Source organism: Furipterus horrens, unplaced genomic scaffold (assembly GCF_987537825.1).
Source record: "Furipterus horrens unplaced genomic scaffold, mFurHor1.1.pri manual_scaffold_11, whole genome shotgun sequence".
NCBI classification, from domain to species: Eukaryota; Metazoa; Chordata; class Mammalia; order Chiroptera; family Furipteridae; genus Furipterus; species Furipterus horrens.
In genome coordinates, this window is record NW_028327181.1 from 88955884 (window position 1) to 88972936 (window position 17053).

Consider the following 17053-nt stretch of genomic DNA (forward strand, 5'->3'; position numbering starts at 1 on the left):
GATTAGAGCAGAGGAAGGAGCTCTGTGGTGTGTCTGTTTCTCACTCTCCCAATGATCTTATTGTTACAGAAGGGGGTTGTCCAAAAATCCCCAGAGCTTGTGGCTGGGGGATGGGGAGAAGGAAGCAGCTTTCAGGATGCCTTCACATGCCTGAGGTTAGGGGCTAGTGTCTTTGTTATGAAAATAGCTTTAATGCACCCAAGGCCTGGGAAGATGGAAGGTGTCTTGGACTGGGGGATGGTATGGAAAAAGCACACAGAGCCTGCATGAGGTTCTGTGAATGGTCAGATCTGGGGACCATACCCTGACGCAGTCAGGGATTTAAAAATAAGCGGCAGACATTTTTAACAGGACTGACCATGCGGTTTTGAGAAGTTCTCCATGTGGATTACAAAGAGGGGTACACCATACGGTTTTAAGAGGGTACACCATGCTGCTTTAAGAAGGGAAAATTCCATGCAGCTTACAAGGAGGCTGGGAATTCACGCGGTTCTGGATTAAAAGCTGGCGGGCACCACAACACAGAAAGACCTTCTCAATCAGAACTGAATGACGCAGCTACCGGTAAAGCTGAACTGTTTAAGAAGTAGGGAAATGGTTTCTCTAACTTTTCTAAAAATAGCCTGGTTTGGTAGGGGGAGGCAGAAATATGTGTTTGTGGGTGTTTTAAGGAAAATAAGACCTAACGGCAGAAGTCAGCAAATAATCTAAATCTATATAACTGTTAAATAAACAATTTCTTTTCTTTTAACTAAACTCCGGTATTGAGTTATAATTCTGGCGGCGGGAAATCGGGCCCCTAACTAAACAGCCCATGGGTTCTGTTTCAATTGGAGGAGCCCAGGAGTTCTGTAACATTATTAAGCCAGAAGTGCACTAAATCTCTTCTTGCTGAAAACAGTTAAGTGTAGATTCTGTTCTATACAACTGAACCCTAACCAACAAAATCTGAAGTGTTGTAGAACAAAAAATATGTTGTAAAGAAAGAAAAACTTGACTTGATGAGATTGCAGACAATGGTTCAGACTATCTCAGAGAGGATGAACTGCCCTCAATCTGTTACCTGGAGCCCCTAGTGTGAGACCTCCCTGGGATAAAATATCCATGGCCCCTGACACTCAGTTTCTTCTTCATCAGCTGCAAGTAAACTCTTCCTTGGTTTTGCAGGTGGGATGGGACTAACTCACATGAAGCCAGCACTACAGACCCAGGAGGGGCTGGGGGAAAATAGCAAAGGTTTTCTGAGCTTTTATTTCCAGCCAGAGACTTTCACTTTTTCCAATACACATTGCTGCCTGCAGAGAGCCAGCCTTGTTATCTGATGGGCAATGGGCCAGGGGCTATTGTGCACAGGTCCACAGCTTGGGGCAGGAAAGGGAAGTCTCCCCAAACCAATGGCTATCAGAGGAAGCAAATGGAAAAACCAGGAGTTGGCAGAACTGCTCTAGAGCATTTTCAGTTTTGTTTTTATCTTCATTTCAGAAACTGGGGACCAATGAGATGCACAATGGCAGTCAAGAAGTGAGACAGGGACCTGAACAGGAGAGGACACTGAACTCGAAGACTCACCGATGCTCACATATTTACCAATAGGGACAGCAGTGAGCCAGACAGCACAAATTACAGTGCTATGTGAGACACAGCTCATTCTAGGTCTCTGAAGGCAGGCACAGCAGGAATAGAACGGTAGGTTCTCTGGAACAACCTTCCCTGGCTCATCAGGCCATTTGTACCAAGGGCCCCACCCCAGCACCAGCTGAAGCAGAAGAGCAGAGTAGAAGTCTTGTTCAGAGCGGTCCATAACTTCCCGAGAAGGAGAAAGCCAGGGGGTTAAGCTGCCAACGGTCTCCATTCCTCCCAGAGCAGGCTAGCTGTGTGCTACACTCCTAAACCCAGAGCAGCAGTCTGAGCAAAACTCTCACTGTAGGAGATGGCTGATTTTTTTGCTCTGTACTCTTAACTCAAAGCTGAAAGGCAGGCTCTCAGATTCTAGCCCTTCTCATAGGAGCCTCCTGGCAGGAAGCTGGTGCAGTCAGGAAGTTGCCTCTGCAGGGCGTTCTAGGGCTTTGGGTCAGTGTTAATGTGCAGGTCATTGCAAGTACAAAGAGATAGCTTTTGTTGGCCATCAACTATTTTCTCTAAACCCTATTCTCTCTCGGAGGGCGGATGAGATGGGGGGAGGAATAAAATAACTTTTTTCATTCTCAATGGGAAATCTTAACCAATATTTCCCAATATGCTCACACTGAACCAGGCTGCAAAGAACCGAGCTTCTCAACATTTTCATTCCCTAAGACCCTGAGAAGAGCCTAGGTGTTTCAACTTTCAAAATTCCCATTTTATTTTGAAGTTGCTACCACTACTAAACAGTTTCTGGTCTCACTTAGTGTCACAGAAGAATTTATAACAAGGAGAAAAAACCTGTAGAAGTGAAGGAAGCTGACATTTTGTTTCCCTGTGTGTGGTCCCTACCTCCACAGTCGTGGTTTCCACTCCTCCACGTCTGTACCAGGACGGGAGGTTTGCACTGTGCGCAGCTCTCTAACTCATTATTGGCTGCTTGTGACTGTAAGTTACCCCATTCTTTCAACACTCCTTTTTTTCCTGTCTGAATTTTTCCTCCTCTCCTCTCAGAGGAAGAGGGCTCTCCTCCTTGCCAAGGCATTATAAACCTCTACCCAGGCTCCCCAATTCCTCCCCAGCAAGAGTCAGCTCCTCCGTGGTCTCACCACCTTCAATCTTTTTAGCTGTCTTTGTGCCTCCCTTCAAAAACCTGCTCAGATCTCTAGCCTAAAAACATCCTGAGCTTACTTCTGCTACTCCTTACACCACTACCCCGTCTTTTTCCTTTCATGGCCAAACTCCTTGAAAGAACTGATTGCCTCCACCTGTCTTGTTGGATACCCATGCCTTAAGAGGTTGCAACCTGGGCTGCCTCACTGTGGGAAGCCGTGGCAAGGAGACAAGGACTGAGATGGAGTAAGGACAGAGGGCAAGGCACCTGAGATGCCTAGAACACGTGGGAGTCAGAATTTGACGTGACAAGTCCTTTAGTTGAGGCCTGGCTCACTAGCTACATGGCTAAGGGCACCACCCACTCAATGTATTATGGAAGAAATGGTGCTTGAGCTTAACTTCAAACATGGGTACAATTTCTACAGGCAAAGATAGGAGGAAGAACAGCTTCACATACGGAGGGCAATTCCATCTGCTTTGTCTAGGGTCTCTCTTTTGGGTTAACTCATTACCTTGTAGTTTTGGGGTTTTTTTCAGTGTGTGTGGGGGGTGGCTTGTTATTGTGTTTTGGCACGAACTATTTAACAGACTAACTGGCTTTAAAAAATTGGAGTTCAAGGTATGTATAGTATGATGTCAAAAACAAAAGGTGAACACTAGCTGGTTTCAAATAATTGAAAAACTGTCATATGAAGATGTTATTTGTGTTATCTATGCTGCTCAAGAGAGCAGTACTAGAGTCAATGGGTAAAGTGAGAGAAGGCAGGTTTTCAATTCAAGATAAGGAAGAACTGCAAAGAAGAAGAGCTGTCTAAAACTGGATCGGGCTACAATGCACTTCTCCATCACTGAAAATGTTGCAGTGGGAGCTGAATGACCTGCCCATTCAGTCTCTCACTAAATACTCTTAACTATGTTAATATTGGTGGAGGAAGAGGAAAAAGAACCCCACTTCTGTTGGTGGTGGTGGTGGTGGGGAATTGAATTGCTAAGGCTGGTCCTTTAACTCCATTTCTCCTGCTAGGATTTCTACTCCCTCATGCTTTGACCCTGACTCCTCTCTTCGTGCTTCTTTCTACTTCTAGAAGGCCTTACCCTGTACCAGCATAGCAAGCACTGACAACTGTGGATGAAATGACAAGTGTACATCTCTTACCCATGGCCTGTCCTTTCCCACCTGGCTGGTACTATGTAAAACCTCCTCCTCCCCACCCTCTCCTGCTTCGCTAGACATTCCTTTCCTGTGACCGTTAGAGGCTCATCTTCCTCTAACTGGGCACTGAGGGTCTGGGTTTTTAAGGCTCAGTCCTAGGCCCTCTTCTCTTCTCATTCTACTGCCTGTTTAGGCACTCTCTTACGAGCCCATGGCTTCAATTTGACAATTTCCAATTTTTTCCCTACCCATGGTGTTCTCACTTATGAGCTAGAAGCCTATATATCTAACATATCAAATGGGTATTTGATATCTCCTATTAGCTGTTTCAAAGGCATCTCCAATTCAACCTGTCTAAAACATCAGGTCTGCCCCTTCTCAGAACCCCAAACCAGGCCCTCTTTTGGAGTTCCTATCAGGATGAAAGGCAGTGCCATTTATACAGACCCATAAAGCAGTAACATCTCCTGCTCTCTCAACAGCCGCAAATTCAATCTAATACCATAGCGATTCTTAAACCTTCTGGCGTTACAACCCCTTTACACTTTAAAAATTGAAGACACTAAAGAGGTTTTATTCATGTGGGTTATGTCAACTGATAGTCACTGTATTAGAAATCACAACTCAGAAATTTAAAAAATACAATGCACAGGTCATCAGAGCAATGCCATTGTCTCAGGCGTGTAACTTCTGGAAAAGTAATGAGAGAATGAGTGAAAAGGCAAGTCTTTTCTTAGTAGCATTATGAAGCCAGTTTTGACCTTGCAGACCTCCTTAAATGACCGCAGAGACCATCCTGGAGTTCCTAGACCACACTCTTGAGGACCATTGCAATGCAACGCTGTCAGTTTTATCTGCTAAATGTCTCAAATCGCCGGCTCCTTCCTCTCTCCACTCTGTCACTAAGCTAATCCAAGCTTCTGTCTTCTTGCACCTTGATCACGGTATTAGCTTAATATGGTTCCCTTAGATCTATTCTTGCCCCACTGAAATCTGTTCTCCACACTGTAGCTGAGAGAAATCTTTTCAAAATAAATCTAAGCATGTCACATCACCTATTTCTCTTCACTGAACCCTAAAATGGATTTCCAATGCTTTCAACATAAGGATCAAAATCTTCATCACAAATCACAGGGCTCTGCCTCCTTCCCCAGTCTCAGCTGGTCCCCCTTCCTCTTGTTCTCAGCTCTCCAGCCCTCAGGACTTTGTTTCTCAAACTCCACACTCCCTGCGCCACCCGGCTCTCCCTGCATGGAACTCTCTTCCCTGTGTTCCCTCTGCATAACTCTCATTCATGCTCTGGGTCACAGCCTAAGGCTTTCCTGGTCCCCAAAACAGGTCACATCCCTCTGTTATACGAGTTCACAACACCATATATCTTTAGTCATAGCCTATAATTATACATTAATTACAGCATGACAAGTAAATAGCTCTCTTCCTATGGGTCTATTAAGGGCCATAGGGACAAGAGCCGTGTCTTTTTGATTCCCATGTTTCTGGCACACAGATACTTTGGTAATTATTTCTTGAATGAATAAATGAATGAATGACTAAAAATGCAGTCTGACAGGGAGATAATAAGATAATATGATATGCATTATAATAAAATGGATATAAAGGGCCAGCATTTTCAGAGGCTTCCCACTACACCTACTAAAGAAGCCCCAGTGCAGTCAAGGCTTCTCAGAAAGTGGTCCAGGCATCCTGTCTCACCTCTATTTCTCCTCCGGACACATCAGCCAATCTAAAGGATAAGTGAGAGCTCCACAGGCAAATAGCTGAAAAGCCCTCTGCCCTCATCCTTGCCTATGAAAATTCTCCATAATCTCTAGAGATCCAGCTCAAACAGCTCCTCCCCAGAATGCACTTCCCAGGTCATTCCATCCAGTTAGACATAATCTGCCATTTCTCAGCTCTATAGAAAGGCTGGCAGGCTCTGCCCACTTCTCTCATCACATCTACCACTCCAACCACCTGGATCTCACCACCTTCTTTTGTGATTGTGCCTGGCAGGTGCTCTTTCCTGTGCCTGGAATATCTGTCTCTACTTTAAGCTCAGCAAATCTTCCTTTGTGTGTCAACTCTGATGTTCCCTCTTCTGCAAAAGCTGTTCTCCAAAGTCCTGGGCAGAGGTGGCTACTGCCTGCCACCCCAGTGCTCCCACACCACCCCTGGCCTTCCCTGCAGCATTCACCCCAGCACCATGGCCGGTACACAGTGCTCGCTGAGTGAAGGAACCCAGGATCTACCTGTGTCAGGAGGCTGTGTTGCCCACTCTCTAGATAAATAGAAACCACAACTTTTATTTCTCAGCATTCTCAGACAAGGAATTCCATATATGACTCCCTACAACCATGGCCCAGCATTTAGCCCCTGCTTCCACATATAAATCACAGGCACTTACTTAGGAGCAGGAGGCCCAATCACTGCCCCTTGTCACTCCTCACTGCTTACTCCACAAATGAACAATGCTATCCACTCAGCCTCTCAATCTCCAGGGCCAAGAGGTGCTCTGGACAGTCTCTGTGTTGGGGTTCCGGCTCTCTCTCCTCTACCAATACAGCTACCAATTATCCACAATGTTAGAGAAATATGAAATACATACACAGACTTTCAGCTTGGCAACACTCACTACCAATGCTTGCTTGAGTTTCAAAAATTACCCAGTGAGGCAAAGTCAGTGCCTGAGCAAGACACTATTCCTGCTACTCCCTCTGCAGGCTTATCACTCACAGACAACCAATGCTCTGATCTCCCCAACTCCAGCTCAACATCTTCAGAGAGCAGTTCGGTCTGATGCAATTCTCCCTGAATGGCTAGAGTTTAGCTTCCTAGTGGCAGCAGGGTTCTCAGCAACATTAGGACAGTAGACTCAATACAAATGTTTGCTAGGCCAGATTTCCCCTTGAAACAAATTCCAGAATTCAAGAAATGGGCCTTTTCCTCAGATTCTGGGAAATGAGATATGGAGCAATTTGGGGTTACCTGGTATAATAAACAGACCTGATTTATATTCCTTTCCTAGAGAGGCGTGGCAGCAGCTACATAGCTTTCTTCCTAGTTAGCCAATTTTTTCTATATACTGCATCAATAGTCTCCTATCCTTCCCAGACAACTGAATTTGACTCTTCAAGAGTTTCGTTGGTCAGCATCAACCTTGAAGTATAGGGACTCCTCAGGAATTATTGGCAAGAGGTTTGAGGTCGAAATTCAAACTTAAACCTGATTCCAAACTCCACGAGTGCACAATCCTTTGAGGAAAGAATGATCAAAAACAAAGGCAGACTGCTGCTAGAGGTTTTCAGGCAGATGTCTGAGGTGATCACTTGTTCAGGGATGTTTAAAAGGAATTTGATTATGCCGTCACATCATCACAGTGGAAGCTTCCTGCTGGTCAGGACACCATCCCAGTCATTTCTTTACCCCTTTTCCCCAAATAATGACATAGAGTGTTATTCTACAGAGGAGCAGTCAATAACGTTTGCTGATTGTTTTTTAATTAATAATTTTTTTTTAAAATAATAGGCAGATAAATTAGATGAGATTGGAAAAAAAGGGGCTGAAATACTCACTGACAGAGAGGTGCCTGCTTCTGGGCTCGGGGGGCTGGTAGATGGTATTTGCATCTCCTGCAGACTGGGAAGCTTTGATCCGCACCTGCCTGGACACTCCAGAGTGGGGAGAGGAACTGGTCTGCAAGATAAGAGGAAGAAGGTTGAGCTATCTTTAAGCAGGTATGCCAAGAAAAGCCCCTGCACCCTTCCTGATACTTTCAACTGCCTTCACGCTTTCAAAACACAAGCTACTGCTACCGAGCTTCCCTCCAAATCTCACTCCTCAATGTGTCTTGGAAAATCACTATTTGTTCTATGCAGTTTTATAGCTTCACTGATATATGAGCACTGAGACTCAGTGTCCCAATTTAATAGGAGATGACCCAGACACAGAGGAATAAACAGGCATTCCTCTATTAATCTGCCAAACAGAAGAGAGTTGTAAATACCCTCTCATAAAATTCTCCAGAGAGTTTGGGAAGAATAGCAGGAAAAGCAGGAAATTATTTCAGCAGTAAGATCACCTGCCGAGTGGTGAGTCAGAATAGAGAATGATGGCAACCTCCTTGCCCAACAAAATTCTGGTTAATAAATATGTATTTTTATTTTTTTATTATTTGTTTGTTTGCTTGTTTATTTATTTATTTTTAGAGGGAGGGGAAAGGAGAAAGAGAGGGAGAGAAACATCACTGTGTGGTTGCCTCTCACTCACACCCCCAACTGGGGACCTGAGGTGCAACCTAGTCATGTGCCCTGACTGGCAACTGAACCAGTGACACTTGGTTCTCAGGCCAACGCTCAATGCACTGAGCCACAGCAGCCAGGGCTTAAATATGTATTTTTAAAAGTAGCTTCTATGCTGCTTCTTCCCCAACCATAATCACTTCCTGAAAATTAAGGTAAGATCTCAATTGTTTCGTATTACTGGAGTTTCCATGTGAACCACCTCAGCATTGTGTTCATCTGGGCAAAGTTATGATAGGTACCATTTTGCCAGAGGTGAAGGACCTCAGAACAGGGTCAGCAGCCTTACCACATCGACCCCCACTTTTGCATTGACCCAGTCAAACCTCCAGATGTGCCCTAGAGAAAACAAAGCAATAAAAGGGGCCCTTGCACTGAAAAGCTTAAAACTGAAGCGTGGAGGTGAGCAAGTGATGTCAGGATGTGCTTACAAATATAGAAAGCACGACTGAGAATGAGAATGGGAATGGGAGCCTGGGATTTATGGATTAACTTGGATGAAAGTTTCTACTTGCTTCTCTCTCTTTTACCTCCCAGAAGAAAAAGGAGTCCGACCTAAACACACTATATCCTGTCCTCCAGGAAAAAGGCTTCCTGCTCTCAGGGGTGAGTTCAGCTGCCAAGCAGCCTCTTCCAGTCTCCCCACACCAGACTTGATTACACGCAGGCTGGCTTGACAAACAGTCTTGCTCTAATGGGAAGTCAGAACCAAGGGGAAGTGAATGTTCTTGCTGAAGCCTCCGATGTGCAATAGCTCTCTGCTGAGAGTCAGAAAGGAAAAAACAGTCAAAGCCACGCACTGGGGAAGCAGGCCAGTGAAGGGCAAGAGAAGGCCAGTCATGCAGTCAGAAGGAGTAGAGCCGCATGACGAGCGTCCCAGGCTCACCTGCTTAAACACAGCACTGGCCTTATACATAGTGGGAATTCAATAAGTCTTGGCAGCATGAATTAGAAATATTTCAAAGAACATACACTCTATAAACTCCCAATTTTAAAATCTAAAAGCCGAGATAGGAAAGTAGGTTCAACAGCCAACACAAGCATAGATTTTAAAAAAGAGAGAGGCTGAAGCTGTGGCAACAGGATGGGAAACAGATGAAGGGAAACCAGGAATGATTTCAAAGCACAGCCTCTCACACTTTAATGTGTATACAAATCACAGGGACCTTGTTAAAATGCAGACTCTGATACAGTAGGTCTGGGGTGGGGTTGAGAATCTGCATTTCTAACAAGCTTCTAGGTGATGCTGCTGCTGGCACATGGCCCACACTTGGAGCAGCCAGGTCACAGAAGGTGAGTCATGCTTCAATTTAAGGCAGTGGTTCTCAACCCTAGCCACCCATTCAAACTGTCTATTGGGGCTTTTGACACTTCAGCCCAGCTGGGGTGGGGCCCAGAGACTGGTATTTTTATAATCTCCTCAAGTGTTTTTAATAGGCAAGTTTGAAAAACCCTGATTTAAGCAGATAAAAGAGAATGGTATGGCAAACAAATATGAGGTTGATGCAAGAATTCAGGGAACCCTGAATAAGACTTAGCAGTGGGAGAGGAAGGAGGAAAGTAGGACTAGGAAAAATAAATGGGGACCATAGTAGAGTGAGAGGAGAGCCAACAGGTGAGAAGCATGTAGCCAGCAGAACGTCCTAAAGATAGCAAACAGAACATGGCATTCGACCGTTCAATGAAAACCTCACTAAAAGATTCTGTGGGTAGCAGTGTGTGTAGCTTCCACAAACAACATGCAACACTACCAGGGAAACACGTACATAAAGACTGCAGTAACTGGAAGCCAGGAGATCAGCAGGTTATAAAAGCCAACCCACAATCTTGATAAAAGATTTGGTGATACCAGATAAAAGTGGACTCAACGACACAGGGGAGAAAAGAGAGTGGGGCGTGTGTGTGTGTGTGCATGCACGTACGTCTGGACACTTCAATGGTGGCTCCAAGAGACAGCTGCATGGAAGACCATGATAATTACAATAGTAGTGGGAGCATCTAGGTTCTTTGATGAATTTACAGCTTTAACATCCATTAATTTACTAAAGCCTTTAAAAATATTTTGTGATTCTCAGTCAGGACATTTTCTCTAAAAATAAATAAAATTAAAAAAAATGTTTTGAAGCTGTACATCTTAAATAATGGATTCGATGTTTACAACCATTATACAAATTCTTAAGTTTCTTTTTGTTCTATATTACCAATTCAAGGAGCTCAGCCACACTGAGATTAGTCGAATAAATCTGTTTTTATTACTTCTACTCTGTAATGTTTCGCATACTTTGATTACATATATACTTAGGCTGCCTTTCCTGACTAAGGAGTTCTAGGCTTTTTAGATTAAATATAAAAAAGTGACCTCAACCCCTTAAAATTTTCTGAGCTATAGGGAATACAATGACACATCTCACCAGTTTTCCTTGCGGGCAACATTACACTTTCTGTTCTGCTTCTAATGAATTGTGGGGGAACATGGGTGAGTTTTTCTAGGACTATAAAAATTCCAAGACTCCTTTGCTAAATGGTAACTGATAGGTACTAGACTACAAATCAGACTATCTGGATTCTAGACCAGCTCTGTCACTATATACTGCCTCACCTAGGGCAAGTCACTCTAAGTCTCAGGTTCCCCAGGTGTAGACTGGTGATAACAGATGCCTACTTACCCTGGACCCCTCAAAATTGCAAAAATTGAATGAGACACATATAAGTTTTGTGTCTTGCACTTGCCCCATTATTTTAGAAAGACTGAAAAGAATCACCCTTTAGATTATCCTTGATATTTTGAACCTAAATGGTAGACAGGAAAGTGTCAAACTGATTGATGAGTAATTTGGGAAGTGGATAACATTTGGATGGGATTAGTTTATTTTTTTGTTACAGAGAATATGAGGTAATAAAACGAAATGCCATTCTCTTTTACGTGGCTGGGTATTGTGTTTTTATAGTATGAAGATAAAAAAGAATGCTAAGCTTGAGATTACACTGGAAACTTGGGTCTAGAATGTTATAAGAAGGTCAAGAGCAGAAAGATCAATTAAGAGTTACATGCACACATGTTTAGAGAACTCTTTAATAAGAGTTGACTAAGGCAGTGGCCTAAGGCAGTAAGAACTATTGAAGGAAACTATGAAGTATCTTAAAATGGCAACAGAAAGCAAGGCTAGAGAGAGGCTCTTCAGACTAAGTGGAGGTTCTGTGATTACTAAAATCCAGGAGTTCTCAAGTATGAAATGTACTGAGGCCTAAGTCATGGCCTTGGCCAGGTGAGGTGAAAAGGGGTATGACTATCCACCTTGGCAAGAGATGAAGACAGAGGAAAAATTAGAAGCTCTTATAGAAAGATCAGTAGAAAAGAAATCCAGAAAGAAGAAAGAGACAGTGCATTTAAAAACAGGAATAAGAAGAGAGATAAAGGTATAGGTGGTAATAAGGTACATGAGGTAATGGATGGCTAATGGAGGACACTAGGCAGAGAATCAAAGTGGCTGACAGTCATCAGCAGGAGATGAAGACCAGGGTGATATGGTATCCTGGAGCAGTGAACTTCGAGTGTGATCTGGGAGCCGGTGCCAGACCACAATCTATTGTGTACCAGTCCTCAACCAGGTAAGTACAGAAATGCAGAGGAACTCTTGAAAAACTTCTATAGCATTTTGGCAGAGTGACTTTGTGTCTACTGAATTTAACAATAAAAACTGTTGGCTTTTTTTTTTTTGGTATGTCTCTAGTTAATTTTTCCATGTTTTCAGTTTTTGTGTTTAAAAAAAAAAAAAAAAAAAAAAAGGTCCATGACAGATTGGAAATTAGAAAAACAAAACTGGTATTTCATCACCGACAGAGAAGTACTGTTCTAGAGGTGGGATTCTTGAGCACATAACAACTTTGGATCATACTTCTGTTTATTAAGAAGCCTTAAGTCTAGTTGAGGAAGTTCCCAAGAAAAGACTGTTATCACCACCATCATCACTGTTAGTTTTAAATGTATATCTTTATAAATGCAAAAAACAGGAGTAGCTTAAGTGTTCCAACAGTAGCAAAAATGGTTATTTAATTAAAGTATGGCATATTTACTCAAGAGAATTATGTATCCTTATAAATTATAATGATGAAGATTGTATATTACACAGAAAAATGTACATGGCAATTTAAGTGAAAAAATAAATTAGAAAATTGTACAAATACCATGATAACACTTAAAGTATGTACACATATGGCCAAAGACTGCAGGATCATATGCAAAAATTAATGTGTTATTGTGATCATCTTTCAAACAGCTCGGGGTGTTGCAGCAGTATCTAAAGCCATGTGCATGCACTCCTTAATGAATGGGAAAGTGGATGTAAAAAACTGATTGTCTATGCCTTCTCATCAGGGGAGTGGAGGGGTCACAATTAAGGGAGCTAGCTCCCAGTCAAGCAACACATCATTAAACCAAACCCTAATTCCAACTTCTTTTGTAAGAAAGAGGTTTGCTGAATACGATCTCTGTTTGACTCTTGCTAATAATTCAGTAAGTATTTACTGTGGTATTCTGAAGAGGATGAGGAGGGAAGGGGATGCAAAATAGTAAGACACAGTTCTTGTCCTGGTTGGTGTGGTTGGAGTCTTGTCACATAAATTGAAAGTCTCGGGTTCGATTCCTGGTCAGTGCACATGCCTAGGTTGTGGGTTTGGTCCCCAGTCAGGGAGCATATGAGAAGCAACCATCAATGTTTCTCTCTCACATCAATCTTTCTCTCCCTCTCTCTCCCTCCCTTCTCCTCTCTCTAAAATCAATGGGCAATGGCCACGTCTTTGGTGAGGATTAAAAAAAAAAGATACAGCTCCTATTCTCAAGATGCTTGTAATCTTTTGGGGTAAAACTTACAAACATGCAACAACTAGAGGGTAATTACTAAGCAACCTATACACTGGTATGCAAATTACATCCATGACTAAAATAGGGAATTATCAAGATGGCTGCACTCAATATATTAATCAAATTTTAGGGGGTAAATCACACTAGATCTGGCAAAGAGGAAGATGGATGAACTGAAAAATGGGGGAGTATGTTGAAGAATGTAAAAAGATGAAACTGGGGAGTTAAAAAAGCAAGGGTACTTTGTGATAAACCCTGGATGCTAGGCTAAATGTAGTTTTATATGGTAGGCAATAAAGAAGGACTATAAGGTGCAGGTGAATAATTTAAATAGAGAAATGAAATAACAAAGTATATAGTTTACTTCAGAAATAATAAAGTATATATTTACCCAGGAAAAAAAAAAAACACCTGGGATAGAGAAGACCAATTCTCACACGCAAGGACACTTCCGTAATATTATAAAAAGTCTTAATTTTAAGGCTTCCTAATTGCATTCTCCTGTGCCTCCTCCTAATTAATACGATAGCCTAACCCCATGAGTCTCTTTAAAAACAAATGGTCAGCACGAGCACTGTTCCATCTAGACTCTGTCCTGGTATGGCCCATCCATTGTTCTCATGAAGCAATGTTAGCTGTCTATAGTTGGCTGTCTCTGAGGATAAGGGAAAGAGTGCCAAGACACCATCAGGAACATGTGTCTGAAGAAAACTGGTATAGGAATCAGTGATTAGAAGACGTTCTTGTGAACGTGGACCCCCAGGGACCATTTAGAAGAAACTGCATAAGGAATTAACTCCTCGCTTCTGATGGCTCCTGTAGATTACCTGCCATTTGGTAAGGCAGCAGCTGGTAAGTTACAAGAATCTTCCAGCCCAATGACCTTTTCCCCCATGAAGAGAAGAAAAAGTTTATTTCCTACATGTGTCCAAAGGGAAAGGCACAGTTGCTGAGGAGTTGTGGGAGTTGGGTTTACAAAGCATGACAGTCTCAAATCCTTGACAGCCTTTGCTTATCAGCACCTCCCACGCTAATCAAATCTCTCTTGCTGGGGTCCAAATCTAATTAAAAGAACATGAATATAAAGAAAAATAATTTTATCCGTTACTATAAAATGTTTTGCTTCCTCCTACACCACAAGCCAAGCAACCTTTAGTTGCAACTTTAACACTGATGATCTGGCTTTGCAGTGGAATCAAACACAGAAGGTTCATTGGCCAAAGACACAGTGGGCTGGGCCCTGCTTATGTTCTTGCTTTAGCAGTGGCTGAGGAACACAAAATTCTCTCCTGAAGGACAGCAAGCTCTGTCTTCTGCTGCCAGGCCATGACGGGCTACTTACATGGTTTCTGTCTTGGGACAGTAGCAATATCCTAAGGCTTTTCATGCTTGAGCTTCTATCCAAAATGTCAATTGCTTTATCAAGATCATCTTGGTTCTTCAGCAGGATGGAGAGCTGTGACACAGGACATAGAAAAAGGAATTCATATAAAAGTCTTTAGTTTGTGAAAATAAGCAAAATAACAAAAAATAAAAATAAGTTTGGAAGAAACCAATCTTATTGGATACTATGGAATCTTAAAAGATCTAACTGAAGCCATAGAGGTATTTTCTTTTAAGTGTACAATTCAATAATTTTTAGTAAATTTACAGAGTTGTGCAACCATCACAATTCAATTTTAAAACTGTTCCACTGCTCCAAAAAGATCTCTGTGTTATTTATAGTCATCCCCCTTTCTACCTCTAGTCCCAAGCAACCACTAATCTACCTTCCTTCTTTACAGATTTGCCTTTTTCGGACATTTCATATAAATGGAATCATAATGTTCATGTATTTTCAATTCAATTCATGTACAGTCTTTTGCATCTAGCTTCTTTCACTTAGCTTAATGTTTTTAAGTTCATCCATACTAGAGTATCAGTACTTTTGTTTTGATATTTTTTAAGAGGTTCTTTTCTGAAAATACTCTTTACTACAAAGAATCAAATCCCAAACAGTTATAGTCTTCATATATTTTTCCAAATTAAGCAGCAGAATCATATCTGACATTAAAAGAACAAGCAGAAAAGGCACAGGTGGAAGAGGGGGACACGCAGAGGATGAAAACTGTTACTCAAGTAAGGACACAAATTTAGACCAAATAGCAGGGTTTGAAAGGGTAAATTTTATGAATTATATCTCAATAAAGTTATTACAAATATATAAACAAATAAAATAAAATCAACAGATTTTTTCATTTGTGATTCTCAAATCCTAAGACAGGGTTTAGAGGGGGGGGGGGGAAGAAAAGAAAGGGAGCTGAGGGGTTTTAAATTAATAAAATGTAAATTATAGTATTCCCTCGCTTATTGCGGGTATTATGTTCTAGACCCCTCCGGAAAGTAGGAACCTTATATTTATTCTACACTCTTAAACTTACATAACTTTAACAACATACATATACAGTACTGCAAAATCCCGCGATATAGTGAAAAATCTGTGATAAATAATTAAATATAATATTTTTAAAAATCCCACGATACCATGAGGCCGCAATAAGTGAACCACGATACAGAGAGGGACTACTGTACAGTTGTCCCATTTTTTCCCCATTGCTTCCCCCCACCCCGCTGTCCATGTCCATGTCCATGTCCATGTGTCATTTATACTAGTTCCTTGACTAGGCCCTTCCCTTTCTTACTTCCCTTCTCTCCCTCCCCACTCCCCCTTGTCATTGTCAGTCTGCTCCTTGTTTACATGCCTCTGGTTCAATCTTGCTCGTTTCTTGTGTTGTTCATTAGTTTCCTGTATTAGGTGATATCATATGGTATTTGTCTTTCATTGCCTGGCTTATTTCGCCAAGCATAATTCATGTTGTTGCAAAAGGTAGGAGCTCCTTCTTTCTTTCTGCTACACAGTACTCCATTGTGTAACTGTACCACAGTTTTTTGATCCACTCATCTACTGATGGGCACTTATGTTGTTTCCAGCACTTGGCTATTGTAAATAGTGCTGCTATGACCCAAATGGTCTCATTTTTGTTAGCTCTTTGGCAGTATAACCAATTGTAGTTGTATATTTTATATGAAGGGACTAGGGAGTTTTTGGCAAACAAATCTCAGCCCCTACAGATTTAAGCCCCAAACTATGGAGGGAATTCTTAACTCTTCAACCAATAAAACAAAACCACACAGGAAGAACCTGACTCTCAAAGAGCCATGATATCGCCTAGCTTTCTTGTCTTGTTCCCTCAACCCAGTTCCCTCTAGACCAGCAGTTCTCAACCTGCGTGTAGCGACCCCTTTGGGGGTTGAACGACCCTTTCACAGGGGTCGCCTAAGATCATCGGAAAACACATATATAATTACATATTGGTTTTGTAATTAATCACTATGCTTTAATTATGTTCAATCTGTAATAATGAAAATACATCCTGCATATCAGATATTTACATTACAATTCATAACAGTAGCAAAATTACAGTTATGAAATAGCAACAAAAATAATTTTATGGTTGGGGGTCACCACAACATGAGGAACTGTATCAAAGGGTTGCGGCATTAGGAAGGTTGAGTACCACTGATCTAGACCAACAATTTGCAACTGGTGTGCCGCAAGCATTTTTAAAATGTGCAGTAAGTGATTATTTAGTCAGAAGCACTGACCATTTTTCCCTTAGACATTCAAATTTAAAAATGGTATCAGCCAATACAACAAGAGCTGTCAAGAGTGAATGAATCAAAATTATGCCCATTTTTTTTTGTCAGATCAGCAAAAAAGTTTTGGTGTGCCACAAACTTTTAGTAATTAGTTTATGTGTGCCATGAGATGAAAAAAGTTGAAAATCACTGCTCTAGATACATACTTTTTACTAGGCACAAACACATTACCTTTCAGACTACTGCAAAGCATCAGCCTAAGCAGAATACAGCCTCTAGTACCTTTCCTGGCACTGGGAAAGTGGCCAAGTAACTGACATTCAAAAGAATTCCTTCCCAGGTGATATTCAGAGTATGAATATATAA

General features: G+C 41.9%; 1 protein-coding gene across 1 annotated transcript in view; it reads right to left on the reverse strand.

Annotated features, from left to right (window-relative positions):
* Window positions 1-17053, reverse strand: part of MAP3K3 (mitogen-activated protein kinase kinase kinase 3) — a 58346-nt gene that overhangs the window by 15378 nt on the left and 25915 nt on the right. Inside the window, exons 5-6 of the mRNA XM_090291838.1 lie at window positions 14391-14504; window positions 7462-7582 (exon numbers count right to left, since the gene is read on the reverse strand). Of these exons, the coding sequence (XP_090147964.1) occupies window positions 7462-7582; window positions 14391-14504 (235 nt within the window). The remainder of the gene's footprint in view (window positions 1-7461; window positions 7583-14390; window positions 14505-17053) is intronic.